The sequence below is a fragment of the Trachemys scripta genome, chromosome 2 (assembly GCF_013100865.1).
Source record: "Trachemys scripta elegans isolate TJP31775 chromosome 2, CAS_Tse_1.0, whole genome shotgun sequence".
Lineage (NCBI taxonomy): Eukaryota > Metazoa > Chordata > Testudines > Emydidae > Trachemys > Trachemys scripta.
The window spans coordinates 182,086,328-182,101,351 of NC_048299.1; the positions used below are offsets into that span (position 1 = coordinate 182,086,328).

Below are 15,024 nucleotides of genomic sequence, written 5' to 3' on the forward strand. Positions count from 1 at the left end.
TTGGATCTTGTTTTGCCTTTGTCAGCAAGACTGAAGAGCCCCCCACTACCAGATAGCTTTTCCATGTGTAAGTACCTAGAGACAGTGATCAAGTCACCTCTCAACCTTCCCTTCGATAAGCTGAATAAGTTGAGCTCCTTTAGACTCACATCATAAGGCTTGTTTTCTGGCCTCTGGATCATTTTTGTGTCCCTCCTTTGAACTATCTTCAGTATTTCCATAACCTTCTTGAAGTGTAGAAGCCAGAATTGGACCCAGTATTACAGTAATGGTCTTACCAAGAATGTGTACAGAAGCAGGATTACTTCCCTTCTTTTTCCTGGTATTCTCTTTATACACTGAAGGATCACATTAACCCTTTTTGCCACTGCACTGAGAGTTCATGCTGAGGCGATTATCAACTATTGATATTTGATACTCTGCATGTGACTTTATTTATGCTCATACAGAGTCCCACTGAAGTCAATGGGGCTTCACAGCAGCATAGGTGTATGCCCACGTGGATCAGTTTACAAAATAAGGACCTAAGTACATAGTCACACATTAATTACAATTACTATTACGCAACAAAAAGAAAATGAGTTGCTCTATTCATTATTATCATCATGTTAGTTACCTTTTATTAGTAACTTTTTATTTTTTTCACCACTTTCTTTGTAACTCCAGTGACAAGACAGCAACCTTAGGTAGTTTTATAATTCTTAATATTCATATGTACACTCTTACATAGCTAAAAGTACACATTTAAAATCTAATAGGAAAATCTATCCATGGTTACCTGAAAATTTCCTTTCTTTAAGTAATAAGGTCCACAGACCCATCAAAATAGGTATTCCAGTCTGCTTGCAGCTTGAGGGCAGAACCAGACCAGTCAGTAACTGGCAACAGAGGAATGACCTGTCTCCTGAAATTTCCTCCGTTTGAGAATTTCCACAGCTAGAATAATTCAAGTTTATTTTCTTAAATTCTAAGATCATATTAAATATATTTTGAGGCAAAAATCACAACAATTTCTCTTACTGCAGCATGGTGAACTTCACCTGCTTCACACACAAATCCTTGAAAAAACAACGAGGAGTCCTTGTGGCACCTTAGAGACTAACAAATTTATTTGGGCATAAAGCTTTCGTGGGCTAAAACCCACTTCCTCTTTCTATTCTGGAGGATCCATTTGTCTCCAGGGTGGGCCCAATCTGAGGAACTTAATTTTTGAAGAAAGGAAATGTTCAGGCAACCACAGAACTTTCGTATTCTTCATGCCAAGATCCACAGGTCTATTACAATGGGACTTACATAGCAGTGTGGAAAGTAGAATCATCCTTTAAATGTAGGCATCCAAAAAGTAGTAGTTTACATATAAATATCTCTTCCATCTTCCTTTATGGGTGGAGAAGACTTTTGTCAAAGCAAAGGAAATGGCATTAGCTAAGATTAGAGGACCCACATATAGAATTAGGTGAACTAATGGACATCTAGCAGATTTCAATACAGGAGATAGCACTACTCTGCCCTGGCAGTGTCAGTGCTCTTAAGGACTAAACTTTGATGCTTACCTGAAAGAGGAAGATTTCTTGAACATATTTAGGGAGTGAAATGCTATGACAGTTGTGAGGATTACCTGTCTGAATTAAAGGTATAAACTCTGTCTCATTAGAGAAAGCTCCCACCTTCAAAAAAAAAAAAAATCAAGTCTGATTGGAGACAATAGCCACCAGGAGGACTACTTTAAAGAGCTATGAAATATATTGACACCTGCTGCAAGGGCTCAATCTGAGGAGTGTTGTAAGGAGCAGAATGAGGTTCCAAGGTCCTGTTCTATGAATTTGCAGGAGTTGATGTCCTCAGGAAGCTTTTAAATGTTGGGATTTGTACAAAACATCCTCTTTTTGCCCATGTTAACAACAATATACCACACAGACTTGACCTATTTGCTTGGACACTCATATAAACACAATTAAGTCCTCCAGGGTTATGGTGACTCAAAGGTATGTTTCATTGGTTTAACATAGTAGTACGGACTGAAGAATTTGTTCTATTTGTTGACTTCTCTTTTGGGGTCCATGAGAGCAATAACACTTCATCCAAGTATTTATTTAAAACTTGTCTGGTCCTGGATGGAGGACTGATCTTGCAATAACTGACCTCTTCTGTAAGACAAAGACATCTGAAGATCCAGTGCTAGGTTAAGCAAGTTTGAGCACCATAGCCTCTTATCAACTGGTAACTCATGTACAAACAAAGCCATCTTCTCCCACATATGGAATTGGTAATAGGCCATTACTAATAGTAAATTAGCTATTTTAATCCCAAGAGAAGAAGAGAATACCTTTCTCCCAAGGGTATCCATCTTCTTCCCCTGACTAGCCACAGGAACCGAATGGGCTTGACCACACCTGAACTTATTACTACTTGCAGCAAATACCAAAGAAGTTGGCATGAAGTGAGCATGAAAATATGCAAGCCCCTCATTAGGTATCTGACAGAATTTGTCCACTTTCTTAGAGGTAGGTTGGCAAGAAGCGGAGGTAGGTAAAATGCTGTAGCGGGTTGCAAAAGACCATCCAATATGGGTAACAGCATCCTATTCCTGGGAGGAGCACCATGAATGTCAAATGCAGGATGTGATGCCTCTTTCACAGTAACCAAAGGTAAGTTCAAAGTGGATGCAATGTGACCCACTAGTTCACGGAATTGCAAAGCCTCTTGAGAAGGAGATAATGCAGAAGCAACACCCACATGCTCATCAGGCGACAATTCAGGAGCTAAGTCTGAATCAAATTAACCTTCCTCAAAAAGAGGAGCAAACTACTCATCCTCTTCTTCAGACAAAGCATAAGGGACCACTGACTGAGTTGCAGATGGATCTGATGGAATCAGATCCGAAGATTCCTCAACCGCTGGATTTTTAACAGTCAGAACATCACTTCTCCATCCACAAACTGGATGATTCAGAAACTCCTGTGTAGGAGCCCAGTAAGTCCACAGAGCCCAGGACTTCCAGTCTCTCCAATAATTGGAATCTAAGAATATACCCCCAGGAAGAGGCACAAACTGTCCAGAAGACAGAGAAAATCCAGACTTGGGTGACAAATGTGGATGGTTTAGATGTTTTAACTCTTCCTTTGTCCTCTTCAAACTGAAGATCTGATCTCAAATCTGCTATGGATCTCACTAGAGATAGCAATGGCACCAGAGGATGCGGTGACATAGAAGGTGAGGAGGATCCGCCTGATGATTCTGTAGGAGTCTTAGAAGGAGGAGGCAAAGATGGATCTGGAGAAAGACTCACAATACCTTCTATTTTACTACTCTTTTCAAGAGAAAGGGATATAGCTCTCAGAACCCACAAAGCCTTTCTCTTCCTCTCTCACAATGGTCTCTCTTTCGGATCAGATGAACACATAGATGCTGAACGATGAACATAGTCTGTCACAGTAATAGTCATTTTTGATCTGACAACAGCCCAGGAGTTGGAACAGACAATGGTGCTGACCTTGCAGGCTTAAGCATTACTGAATCCAAAGAGGTTTAGCTCGGTAACCCTGGACTGTGAAACTGAATGCAGAACTGATTTAGGTTTCAGTCAGAACTGCAGAATATGTATCTGAATTGGATAGATCCGGTAAGTCTGACCCACCGGATCTGGCACTGTTCACAGTGGCCCTCTTCTCCCTCACCTTTTTCTTCTGAGTCAACACAGCCAGAACTGGGGGCTTGGTCATAGGCTCCCTAGCCGCCATCTGGAAATATGGTGCCTTTGACATCCTAACAACCACTATGGAGGCAAAAAAACTGGAGGGAACTTGATGAGGCAAAGGCATTCCCCTGCCATCAGTGACTGACAAGTTGAGTTCTGCCCCTAAGCTGCAAGCAGACTGAAGTGTCAGATCTGTACCAGATCTGTGGACCCAGCATGAAGAAGGATTCTGAGTTTTAATAGAAAGAGGGAGATTATATTGATACAACAGTTTAATTTTTTTATTCTGTTAATCTTGTATTGTGAGATGGAGAAAACCCATTGCACCAGTGTAGCCTTTTTCTTTGCAGTATATTTTTGTGCTTTTGTTTTTGTAAAGCTTTGAATATACTAACATCAGACATCAGAAGAAAAGCGTACATACACGGCTGTGAAAATGCACAAGCAATTATACAGTGGCTTTCGTCAAGAGTTCTTTGCTCTCTAAGAAAATAGATTTAATATGTACCTTTTAAAGTGCTTTCCCCATGTTTTAAAAGTGGATGGCAGAGATAAAAAGATGAGCAGTGTTCATGGAAAGCTGGATTTTATAAAGCCAACTGAGAAGAAGCATCTTCACCCCAGACAGGCTGCCTCTTCTAGCTGACAAGTGAAACTACTAAGTCTTTTTTCTGCTGCAACCACAATATGTCCAGGCAGCTGAACCTCCTTCCATTCATGTCTTACTTGTCAAGATACTGATTGGTGCTGAAACTCACTTGGCTTCCACGTGCTTCTCCATTCCCGTGACCATTTGATTGCCTTTCCTCTACTGCTGCTTGCTCCCTACCCAACCTGTCTGACTCTTCCTCACCACTGCCATTCTACCCCAGGCACTGCACATCCCAAAGTCCAAAAATAAGCCATTATTTGCTTAAGTATAAGAAAAGCTCTAGGAAATATTTAGGGTCTGATTTTCAGGTTTGCATGTGCAATTCTATTGCCTGTCTACATGTACAATTTGTATCACCTTTGTACACAGGTGTTACTGTTAGAAAGGTGAAAGTGCACAGTTATGGATAATGCTCAGGTAAGGAGAGGCCAGGTTGAGCAACACTGAAAATCAAAACTCTAACCTCGATTATGGAGTGGAAAGATAAATGGATCTTAAAACCCACACCTTAGCTAAAGAGGATAAAAACTTGAGGATGAGTAGAGCAATCCATGAAATTAATTCTTTTTTTCCCCACACATGCTACAATTAAGTTCTTCTGAGGAAGAAGAGTTGATTTCCCAGAGTCCCAGATGAACCTCAGCCTAAAGACAAAAATTTACAATTCTTTAAGGCCCCACATAACAGGTGGTAATAGAAAGATACCTGTGATGATCTTGCCTTACATTTGAGAGACATGAAAGGAGTGGATTGAAGGGAACGTGTACTTGTGAGATCAGAGAAACAAGAACTGAGGTTGGAACTTAGAGTACACCGTTATCAACTCTGTCCAGTTATACCTTTTTTAGGGAATTTCAGGGGAGTATGCAACTGGAGAAAAGATTGAAAGAAACACCGTAGGGAACTAGAAAGATTTTGTACAGGAAGTGAATATCAAGACAGGAAACTCTTAACTTACGAGACAAACAAAATCATCAGGAGAGTTCCCCATTTGTTGAATATCATGAAAATAATCCATCTATCCTAAACAGCTGCTGATATTGACCAAATTTAATGTACAAGATAATAGAGGAGGTAACAGAAAATCCATTTTGCATGGCTTAATCCCAAAGAACAACCCTAGGACATAGCGAATGCAAAAGATGACTCAAAATGGGTGCATCATCGTCTCTCTGAACCTGTAAAACCTAATCTCATACCACCTAACACAGTACAATCAGACCTAAAGAGCTAGTTTATTGTCCCTTAGTAAAAAGTGTGACGTTTAGGTGAAAACACTGGGAAAGTTAAAGACTATGATGGAATTCCATCATCACATAAGGGCCAAGTTGTACACAGTACTGTGTGCTCTTGCAGAGGAAGCAGTGGGGCATGTAAGACACTCCTTATATCATAGATACCAGTGCAAGGAAAAGTGAAGCAACCTCCACAGAGCCACTACTCACTCTTCTAAGTGGATAGGCAGGAAGTGGGCAAGCAAGGGTGGGTAGTGTGTGCAGCTTTAGCTCCTCTTCGCACTGCCCAGTGCAGTTGTGCTGGCACGCCAGGGGAAATATACTGGACCAGCCACAAACAGCTATCTAGTCTGCTCATTGGGCAATGCACAGTGCTTGTGGCAAAGCCACAATTTAACCCTCAAGAAAGAAAAATTCCATACATGGAGAATTGGCCACCAGGACACAGACTAGTCTCATTACCATAGCTAACTTAACAGCTACCAAAAGAGACAGCTAATAGAACCGATATTCGCCAAGTGTTTCAAAGATGCTCCATCAGTTTGTTCAGCACCAGATTTGTGTCCAAAGAAGGTAGAGGTTCAAGAACATGTGGGAAGATGTATGGTACCCATCATTTAAGCCCTCTTGTAACTTGGCTGCCCAAAGATAGAGGTTCCCTTGATAAGGAGATAGCATGCTTATTGTGACCGGGCAAATCTAACTGTGCTCACAGCAAAACCACATTCCTATGATATAAGCAAATTATGGAAAATAAAAACTGCAGCTGACAGAGGGTCAGTGACCTTGCTGGAGACCCACGTCACAAACCTCATTACTTCAGGGAATAGTGTTTTCTCACTAAGTATTTAAATGGCTTCTCAATAAGACATTGTACATACCCTGAGCATTCCCAAGTCTGGTGTGCAAGATGGTACTATACTGCAAGTCACCAGACACAGAGATTTTGGATCAAAGCTCAGGATTTGGTCCAGTTTCTACCAGAATATCCTGGAGATTTAACTGATAAAAAAGAGGCTCTCGAGCCATAAGCAGCAGATCTTGGGAACAAAGTGAATCAAGCATAAGAGGCAGTTTTCCGTCCCCCATCATATCTTCATCTTGAAATTGGAGGAAAGAAGAAGAAACCCCAACTCCAGGTCAGAGCGTCAGGGATCACTAAGAACAAGATGAACTAACACTAAATCTTTAAGAACCAACTTCTTATAAAGAAGGTCAAGCACTAGTCCAACAACTACCTGCCTACAGTAATATTATTGAGGAAATTGGTAGCAATGTTAAGCTGAATGCCAGCCACATTTACTGTGTGAACAGCACAAATTATATATGGTATATATCATTCTCCATATACAAATGTCAAGAGCTACAACATGTCAGCTCTGAGGGTATCCAGAATTGGCAGCAGTAATTTTAATTAGTGAGCTACAATGTATTACCAATTTGAATTACCTGGATCAACTGCAAAAGAAGCAACAAGTTGATGGCAATGACTATACAATCCTATATGACTCATACTCACTGTTTAACAAATAGGACCTCCTATAACATGCAATTATAACAACAGATGATGAATTTATAATTAAGGTTATGATTTGGTCACGGTAGTCATAGCAATTGTGAATTTGAATAAAATCTGCAAAATCTTGGACATGGCTATAAAAACACATTTGATTAGGCCACCAAACTGAGTAGCATTGCAACCTGGTGCATAGCATCACAGGCCACCCAGGTTTGTCCTGTTTGCCCCTCTATTTCCAGAGGGGCAGACAGGACAAACCCGAGTGACGTTCCAATCCCATGTACTAGGTCACAATACCTGGAGTGTGGAGCCAGGCCCACCCGTTAGTCTCCAAAACACCCTCTCCCCATGCCCCATCTTTAAGAACCCCCATTATACTCTTGTGTATGTTGATGTAGCAAAAACCTAGTGTTTTATTATTGTGATCTATTTTTTCCCCTCACATCTCTGCTGTGATATTCACTACCAATTTCCATACCAAAATTGGAGCCTTGCTTGTGCCACAAGAGAAACACAATAATGCCCCACATTTTCCTTGCATTTACTCTTACATCGAATAAGAACAACAATATAAAGGCAAATATCTTTTAAAAACCTGATGTTCTGTTTCATTAATACTACCAATGTGACAAAAAATGGTGCAAAACCCTGATGTTGCAAATAGAGTATGAAATATTGGTGAATCTCAGTCCACTGTTTCATATACAGGCACCCTAAAAATAAAATATAATAAAATAAAATAAAACTCTTCCTTAGTAGGCTTGCAGAGATGTCAATCTTTCTCTGCGTTTTTTAGGGATGTTAATGAAAAAAAGTTAGTAAGGTTTGATAACTTTTTTGCACATATTTTGATTAGAAAAATGCAAACATGTTAAGGTAAGGAAATGCACAGCTACAGCACCCAAACAACCTTCATTCTGCCCTTACTGACTTCATGAAAAACAACACGATTAAGACATTTTAGTGTTTGTGTTCTTGAACTAGATTTAACTGATTTTTAAAGACGTCAGACATTTTCTCCTTCTGACCTCTCTCAAATTGTATCTTTAGTGAGCAGAGCTAAGAGGATTTAGTTAACCTGACTGGCCATTTCCATATGTTAATATGAACAGATTTCTTTTATGTTAAACTCTGAATTTCCTGCATTTATAATGCTTGGATTGGGGATAATTACAACAGTCCTACAATTTATTTTACCTTAGTTCCATACTTTCAACAATAACTCCATCTTACTGCAGGTTTTGTAGCACTTACCAGCATACCAGTGAACAGGGCCTCAAGGAATGATGCTGCTTTCTCAGCAACTTCTTTGGCTCTCTTAATATGGAATTGGTAATCAGGCCTCAGCTGGAACTGTCCAACTATGTGCCTCGAGACTCATTTTCCTACCGCAATTTTCTAATAATTATCAATAATTAACAAGGATCTATGACCTGTCCTGCAGGGTAACGGTCAGGTAAGTTTACCTGCATTATGCTTCTTTTCACAGACAACAACCTTATGGTTATTGTGTAGTCTCTTCACATCCTCATCCTTCCCTTTCCCATTATTAACAAAAACCAAGCCACAAAACGAACCCCTATGAACAATAAATTACTGCCATAAATTTAATTTAGAAAATGAAAGTCTATTTTAAAATTAAAGAATAAAAGCAACAAACTGACAAAACAAAAACAAAATTCTGGAGACAGATATTGGAAGGTTTCTTTTCAGAGTAATTTTGGGCCTAAGTCAAGTGTATGTGGCCTCTTTCCAGTTACCTTTTATTCTTTTAGGGACACACTGAATTTTGAAAATACAAGCTTCTCACGTGCAAGTCACAATAGCCAGCATAGACCAACAGATGTGATTTACACTTAATTTAAAACCATGGATCTTCAGTGTAGAAAAGTTAGCAACTGCTTTGCCTCACACTACTGACAAATGTCTAAATGATCAATTTCACCTCAGCCTATGTTATGTATTTTAGACAATATATATTGTGGTTGGAAGTAAAATGAATTTTAACATATTATTTTGAACTATGTCTACAACAATACTACATCTGGACATATAAAGTTCTCAATTTCTAGTTTCTACTCTAAAAAAAAACTTCATGGCTTTGCTAATATAATTTCCTGCCATTTATTGTCAAAAATATTGCTAATAAAATACTTCTGTAACAAGGGCATAGCAAATGCTCATCTAAAACTCAGAGAAAAATAAATTGCGTTTAGATACTGAAATAATGGGTTCCACATATAGAGGAAAGTAGAGGGGTTGGGATAGACAGGTACGTACGTAGGTGTTACTCACCCGTGTGAAGGTACCTTCAAAACTGTGAATATCCAATTGTGGCTTCTGAGCATAAACATAAGCACTGATTGAAAAAAGATCCTGTAATACATAATACACTTAATCATCAATTGATTAATTGCATATATATATATATAGAGAGAGAGAGAGAGAGAGATACACACACACACAACTAAGCAATTATTGTTCATTTTAATGTTTTTAAAATATCAATAAATTTATTTTCTCCGTGAAGTCAATGAGAATTTTACTCAAGTAAGGAATAGGATCAGACCCTGCTTACAGTACAGCTCATATTATACAGGGTTTGTATGCTAGAAAACATAACGAAAATATCAAGTTTTTACAAATGTTAGATGCCACCTATTGAACTGTTTTGTATTTATAGCTTAAGTGTGAAAGGGATTTTGTTTATTGGAGGCTTCTTTTAATAGCCTAATTTAAAATGAAAATTGTATTCTCCTGATTTTTTTTCCCATTAAAAATAATTAAAAGGGTTTTCTGCCTCCTTATTGACAATCATGGGCATTTTTTCAGCAAGGGAGAAAATGGATGAATATATGGGGGAAATCAATGAAACTGAATAAATGTTAAGTGCTGTCAAATGACCAAAGTCAACAAAGAGGGGGAAAAAAAAGATTTTCCCCTAGCTATTCTGTAACAGAAAGCTTAGATTTACTTAATGTCCTATGGGAAATTAGTTTGGTGGTCTCAGTCCAGTGTCCAGATGTCCACATCAATACCACCTCACCCCCCATTTAGAATTGGCACAGTGAATTTGCTCCTGCTCTCATTGTAGTAGATGTGAAAAATTCCATCAACTGCAACAGGAGCATGATAAATCAATGGGATTATTCACATGCTCAAAGTTAGGCACATAATTAACTATCTTCTTGAGTTGGAAGCTATATTAACAATGTTGCTGTCTGTGTCATCAGATAAACCATTAACTAAATGGACATGGAGCCTGAACTATGGTCATCCTGCTGAGCTGGTCCCTCCAATTGGGGGGAAGGCAGATTGGCAAGGCAGCAGTGAGTCTTGCAGTGTCACTGTATAAACTGTACCTATTTTGTTTACAAAAGACTTCTCAATCTCCAAAGCTATTAAGACAGCAACTTTCTAGAGAACTAAAAAATTTACACAATTGTATAGATTGGATGTTTTTTTCTACATTTTCAAATACATTGTATTCTGTGTTGTAATTGAAATCAAAGTGTATATTATTCTTAATTACAAGTATTTGCACTGCAAAAGGAACAAAAGAAATAGTATTTTTTTTCAATTCACCTCATTACAAGTACTGTAGTGCAATCTCTGTGTGGTGAAAGTGCAACTTACAAATGTAGATTTTTTGTTTGTTACATAACTGCACTCAAAAACAAAACAATGTAAAACTTCAGAGCCTACAAGTCCACTCAGTCCTACTTCTTGTTCAGCCAATCGCTAAGACAAACAAGTTTGTTTACATTTACAGGAGATAATGCTGCCCGCTTCTTATTTACAATGTCACCAAAAAGTGAGAACAGGCATTTGTATGGCATTTTTGTAGCCAGTATTGCAAGGTATTTACGTGTCAGATATGCTAAACATTTGTATGTACCTTCATGCTTCAGCTTCCATGCTGATGACGCTCATTAAAAAAATAATGTGTTAATTATATTTGTGACTGAACTCCTTGGGGGAGAATTGTATGTCCTCTGCTGTTTTACCCGCATTCTGCCATATATTTCACGTTATAGCCGTCTCGGATGATGACCCAGCACATGTTGTTCATTTTAAGAACACTTTCACTGCAGATTTGACAAAATGCAAAGAAGGTACCAATGTGAGAGTTCGAAAGATAGCTACAGCACTCGACCCAAGGTTTAAGAATCTGAAGTGCCTTCCAAAATCTGAGAAGGACGAGGTATGGAGCATGCTTTCAAAAGTCTTAAAAGAGCAATACTCCGATGAAGAAACTACAGAACTCGAACCACCAAAAAGGAAAATCAACCTTCTCCTGGTGGTATCTGACTCAGATAATGAAAATGAACACACGTCGGTCCACATTGCTTTGGATTGTTATCAAGCAGAACCCGTCATCAACATGGACGCATGTCCCCTGGAATGGTGGGGACATATGAATCTTTAGCACATCTGTCACATAAATATCTTGCAATACCGGCTACAACAGCGCCATTCGAGTGCCTGTTCTCATTTTCAGGTGACATTGTAAACAAGAGGCGGGCAGCATTATCTCCTGCAAATGCAAACAAAGTTGTTTGAGCAATTGGCTGAACAAGAAGTAGGACTGAGTGGACTTGCAAGCTCTAAAGCTTTACATTGTTTTATTTTTGAATGTAGTTATTTCTTGTGCATAATTCTACATTTGTAAGTTCAACTTTCATGATAAAGAGACTGTACTACAGTACTTAAATTAGGTGAATTGAAAAATACTATTTCTTTTGTTTTTTTACAGTGCAAATACTTGTAATCAAAAATAAATATAAAGTGAGCACTGTACACTGTGTTGTAATTGAAATCAATATATTTGAAAATGTACAAAACATCCAAAAAATTTAAATAAATGGCATTCTATTATTGTTTAATCGTGATTAATTTTTTTTAATCGCTTCACAGTCCTACTTTTAGTGCATTCTGGACAGTCAATACCAAAAACTGATCAAGTAAGATTTCATTGGAATTGGACAAAGAACATCTGTGGATACCTAGTGAGTCCATCTAAATTGGAAGGGTAAAGAAACCAGAGTGACCGGGGACTTGACATCAAAAAGAGTCCAACCTAGTATCACAAACTGCACTACAGTCCCTGTCTGTCCCTAAGTGAACTATCATATTACACATCACCTCTCACTTCCTTTTTTTCCATTGGCTGATCAGCTGCATGGAAGTAAAGAAACCTCCTCCATACTAGCCATGGTTTCTCTGTGCAGCAGACTATAAAGGAAGTGACACTTCATTTGTGATATCTGGGATGTGCCACCTTCAGAAGTTGAATTAAGCATTTTTACACCCTTCATCATGGTCACGTTATCACAATTTGACCTTGAATGTAGAAAGAATTATTTATAAAGAATTACACATAGTGATCATCTGTCCATGCTAACACTTTGAATATATGGGGGTTTACTAAAACACAAATTTGGTAACCTAAGAGTTAAATATCATGTCTTAATATCTGAAGCATCTGTTATTGTGATTCTCCGACAGTGAAATATTGAGATCCATAGCCATTTTACCATATTTTTAGTTCTTTAGATAAACAAGTACCTTCATTAATTATCCATACATTAAGCTCACATTTGCATTTTATCAAACTCGCTTCCATCTTATTCTGAAAAAGTACCTCTATACATAAATCTATGAGTCACCAAATTAATTTGTAACTGACATTTTTATTTTGTAGTTAAGAAATATATCTTACTCCATCCTCTGCATGACTATATAGCTGTATATCATTCTACTATTTTGTTGATAAGTGTTATAAAAGTTAATCAGGTTTCAACACTAACTCTTGAAAAATCTTCCTTCATCTTAAACCATCAGCCATGTATTGTCGTTTTTCACACGACGTTCCACTCATTGCATTCTTGTCCTATTAAGTTAGTTTTCATCAGCTTCATGAGAAATAATTCATAGGAAAGTAATACACATGTGGTGTCCTATATCTTCATTATTCACTTCTTCCCAATCTGTTATCACCTACAATTTAGATAATCCAGGCTATTATGTGCTTTATTGTTCACTGAAAAATAAGAGTCTCTCAGAACTGGATAGTACAGCAGAAAACTAATACCACACACATACTCATACACAATAAAAACAGTCACTGAAGTGTGTCAAGCAAAAACTTTTTCTTTCTTTCTTTCCAGAGTACCTTAGCTGAGAAACAACATTAGAAGGCATGGAAGTGGGAAGATTCATCTCATGTAAATTAGCATTTGTTCAACAATATACTTTACTGATTCCAAATGGTTCTTCTACTGCTTTTACTAATTGCTCCTACTGATGATGCCCTTTGTAGCTTCTTACATTTTAACTACTCTGTATAAATATTTATCTAAGTTCTTTAGTACTCATTCACTTCACCTTATATTTTGCCCCCTTTTTTTGTTTTTGAGATCTAAGAGCATCTTTGTCTTTCAGAATCCTTAATTTCCATTTTGTGAAAAATGAATTCTCTCATCTTTCTCAAGAATTAAGATCCTAAAGTCCCCTATGCTTTTGTGGCCATTTTCTACAGAAGTCTCTAATATCCTTTTGTTTTGAGGTAGCTAGAACCTCTATGGTATTCCAAGTGTGGCCTCTTTTCTCTAAGTGCTAGAATGTTTATACCGATTTACACTTACAGAGGATACCAAAACAGTACTTTGATAGGCTGCTTGTAAGTGGGGGGAAAAAAAGTTTGCCTAAATGGCATACCTGCTGCACCCAATAGCTTCCTTGAGTAACTTTGCTTTCTGAACAAGGGAAATTTCTGCTGCAATCAGATGCACAGTACAACATTAAGCATTTAACATGAACATCTTTCAAAAGATGATGATCATACATGGAAGCTAGACTTTCATAACACAGGGGAGGGAGAGATCACTGATTTATATTCCATTATGGATGTAATTCCACGTCCCAAGTGACTGTCAACCAAGGATAATTTTTAAGAGGGCCACGGTCCACAGTTAGTCTTACAATTTAAGTGGGGCAGAAAGGGGGCAGAAGGTTTTCCTCCATCCAACACTACCATCCCAGAGGCAGAAGCTTCTCTTGCTCTCACACCAGTAGCTACACAGAGGAGTTAATGGCTGCACAATCTGAGGCTGGAAAACTAACACAGACGGGTCAAGGCTTATGATAGACATAACACTGTATGCAAATAGTTTAAACTATTTTGAACAGTGAAAATTTGCATGGCCTGTGCAAAAGGACACTACAGCACTGAAGTGTTTTTCTTTTATAAATGGCTTTTAAGAATAATGGAATGAGATTCTTAAATAAACCAAGTATTTATCAATAAAATCATATTAATATAAAGAAATTAATGTTCATGAAATTCACAGCATGTCTAGAATTACTTTCACAAGCCACAAATTCTGGGTGAAATGCTGGCCCATCTAAATCATCATATTTATGAGACAAATTATCTCAATTATATGCATACTTAAGAGAAAAGTAAGTAAATAGCCAAAACCAGCTGAATTCTGCAGCAATTCTAGGTTAAAAGAATAATGAAAAAACAGGGTCTAGAACAGTCTCTAGACTATGAAATTAACTTATTTTAATACAACAGTAAACTGGACTTTTGAAACACTAAATAACATGTTAGCTGATGCTATTATCTGTAAATAATTTGGAAAAATGCATTTAATCTGTTTACATTAGTCACGAAATGACTGAATGATAGTACAGTAATGTTTTCCTTTACATTTCACAATAATAGTTTTGAAATCACTCTGAATTTATCAATAATGTAGAAAAACCTCCCTTATTAGGTCAAGGGCAACATTTGTTCACCTTACTTAAAGATCATTAAAATACATCCTTAATCATAACATGTAGTTCATTACAAATAAAATTGCTTTTGGTTCAATAAAACTAATTAAATGTAAATGGTATTGTTTACTGCTGT

The 15,024-nt window shown here is 37.7% G+C and overlaps 1 protein-coding gene across 3 annotated transcripts in view; it reads right to left on the reverse strand.

The window, feature by feature from the left end:
- Positions 1 to 15,024, reverse strand: part of ATP9B (ATPase phospholipid transporting 9B (putative)) — a 292,155-nt gene that overhangs the window by 139,809 nt on the left and 137,322 nt on the right. For all 3 annotated transcript variants that reach the window (XM_034762489.1, XM_034762492.1, XM_034762491.1), the window contains one exon: positions 9,399 to 9,479. In XM_034762489.1, coding sequence (XP_034618380.1) covers positions 9,399 to 9,479 — 81 coding nt within the window. The remainder of the gene's footprint in view (positions 1 to 9,398; positions 9,480 to 15,024) is intronic.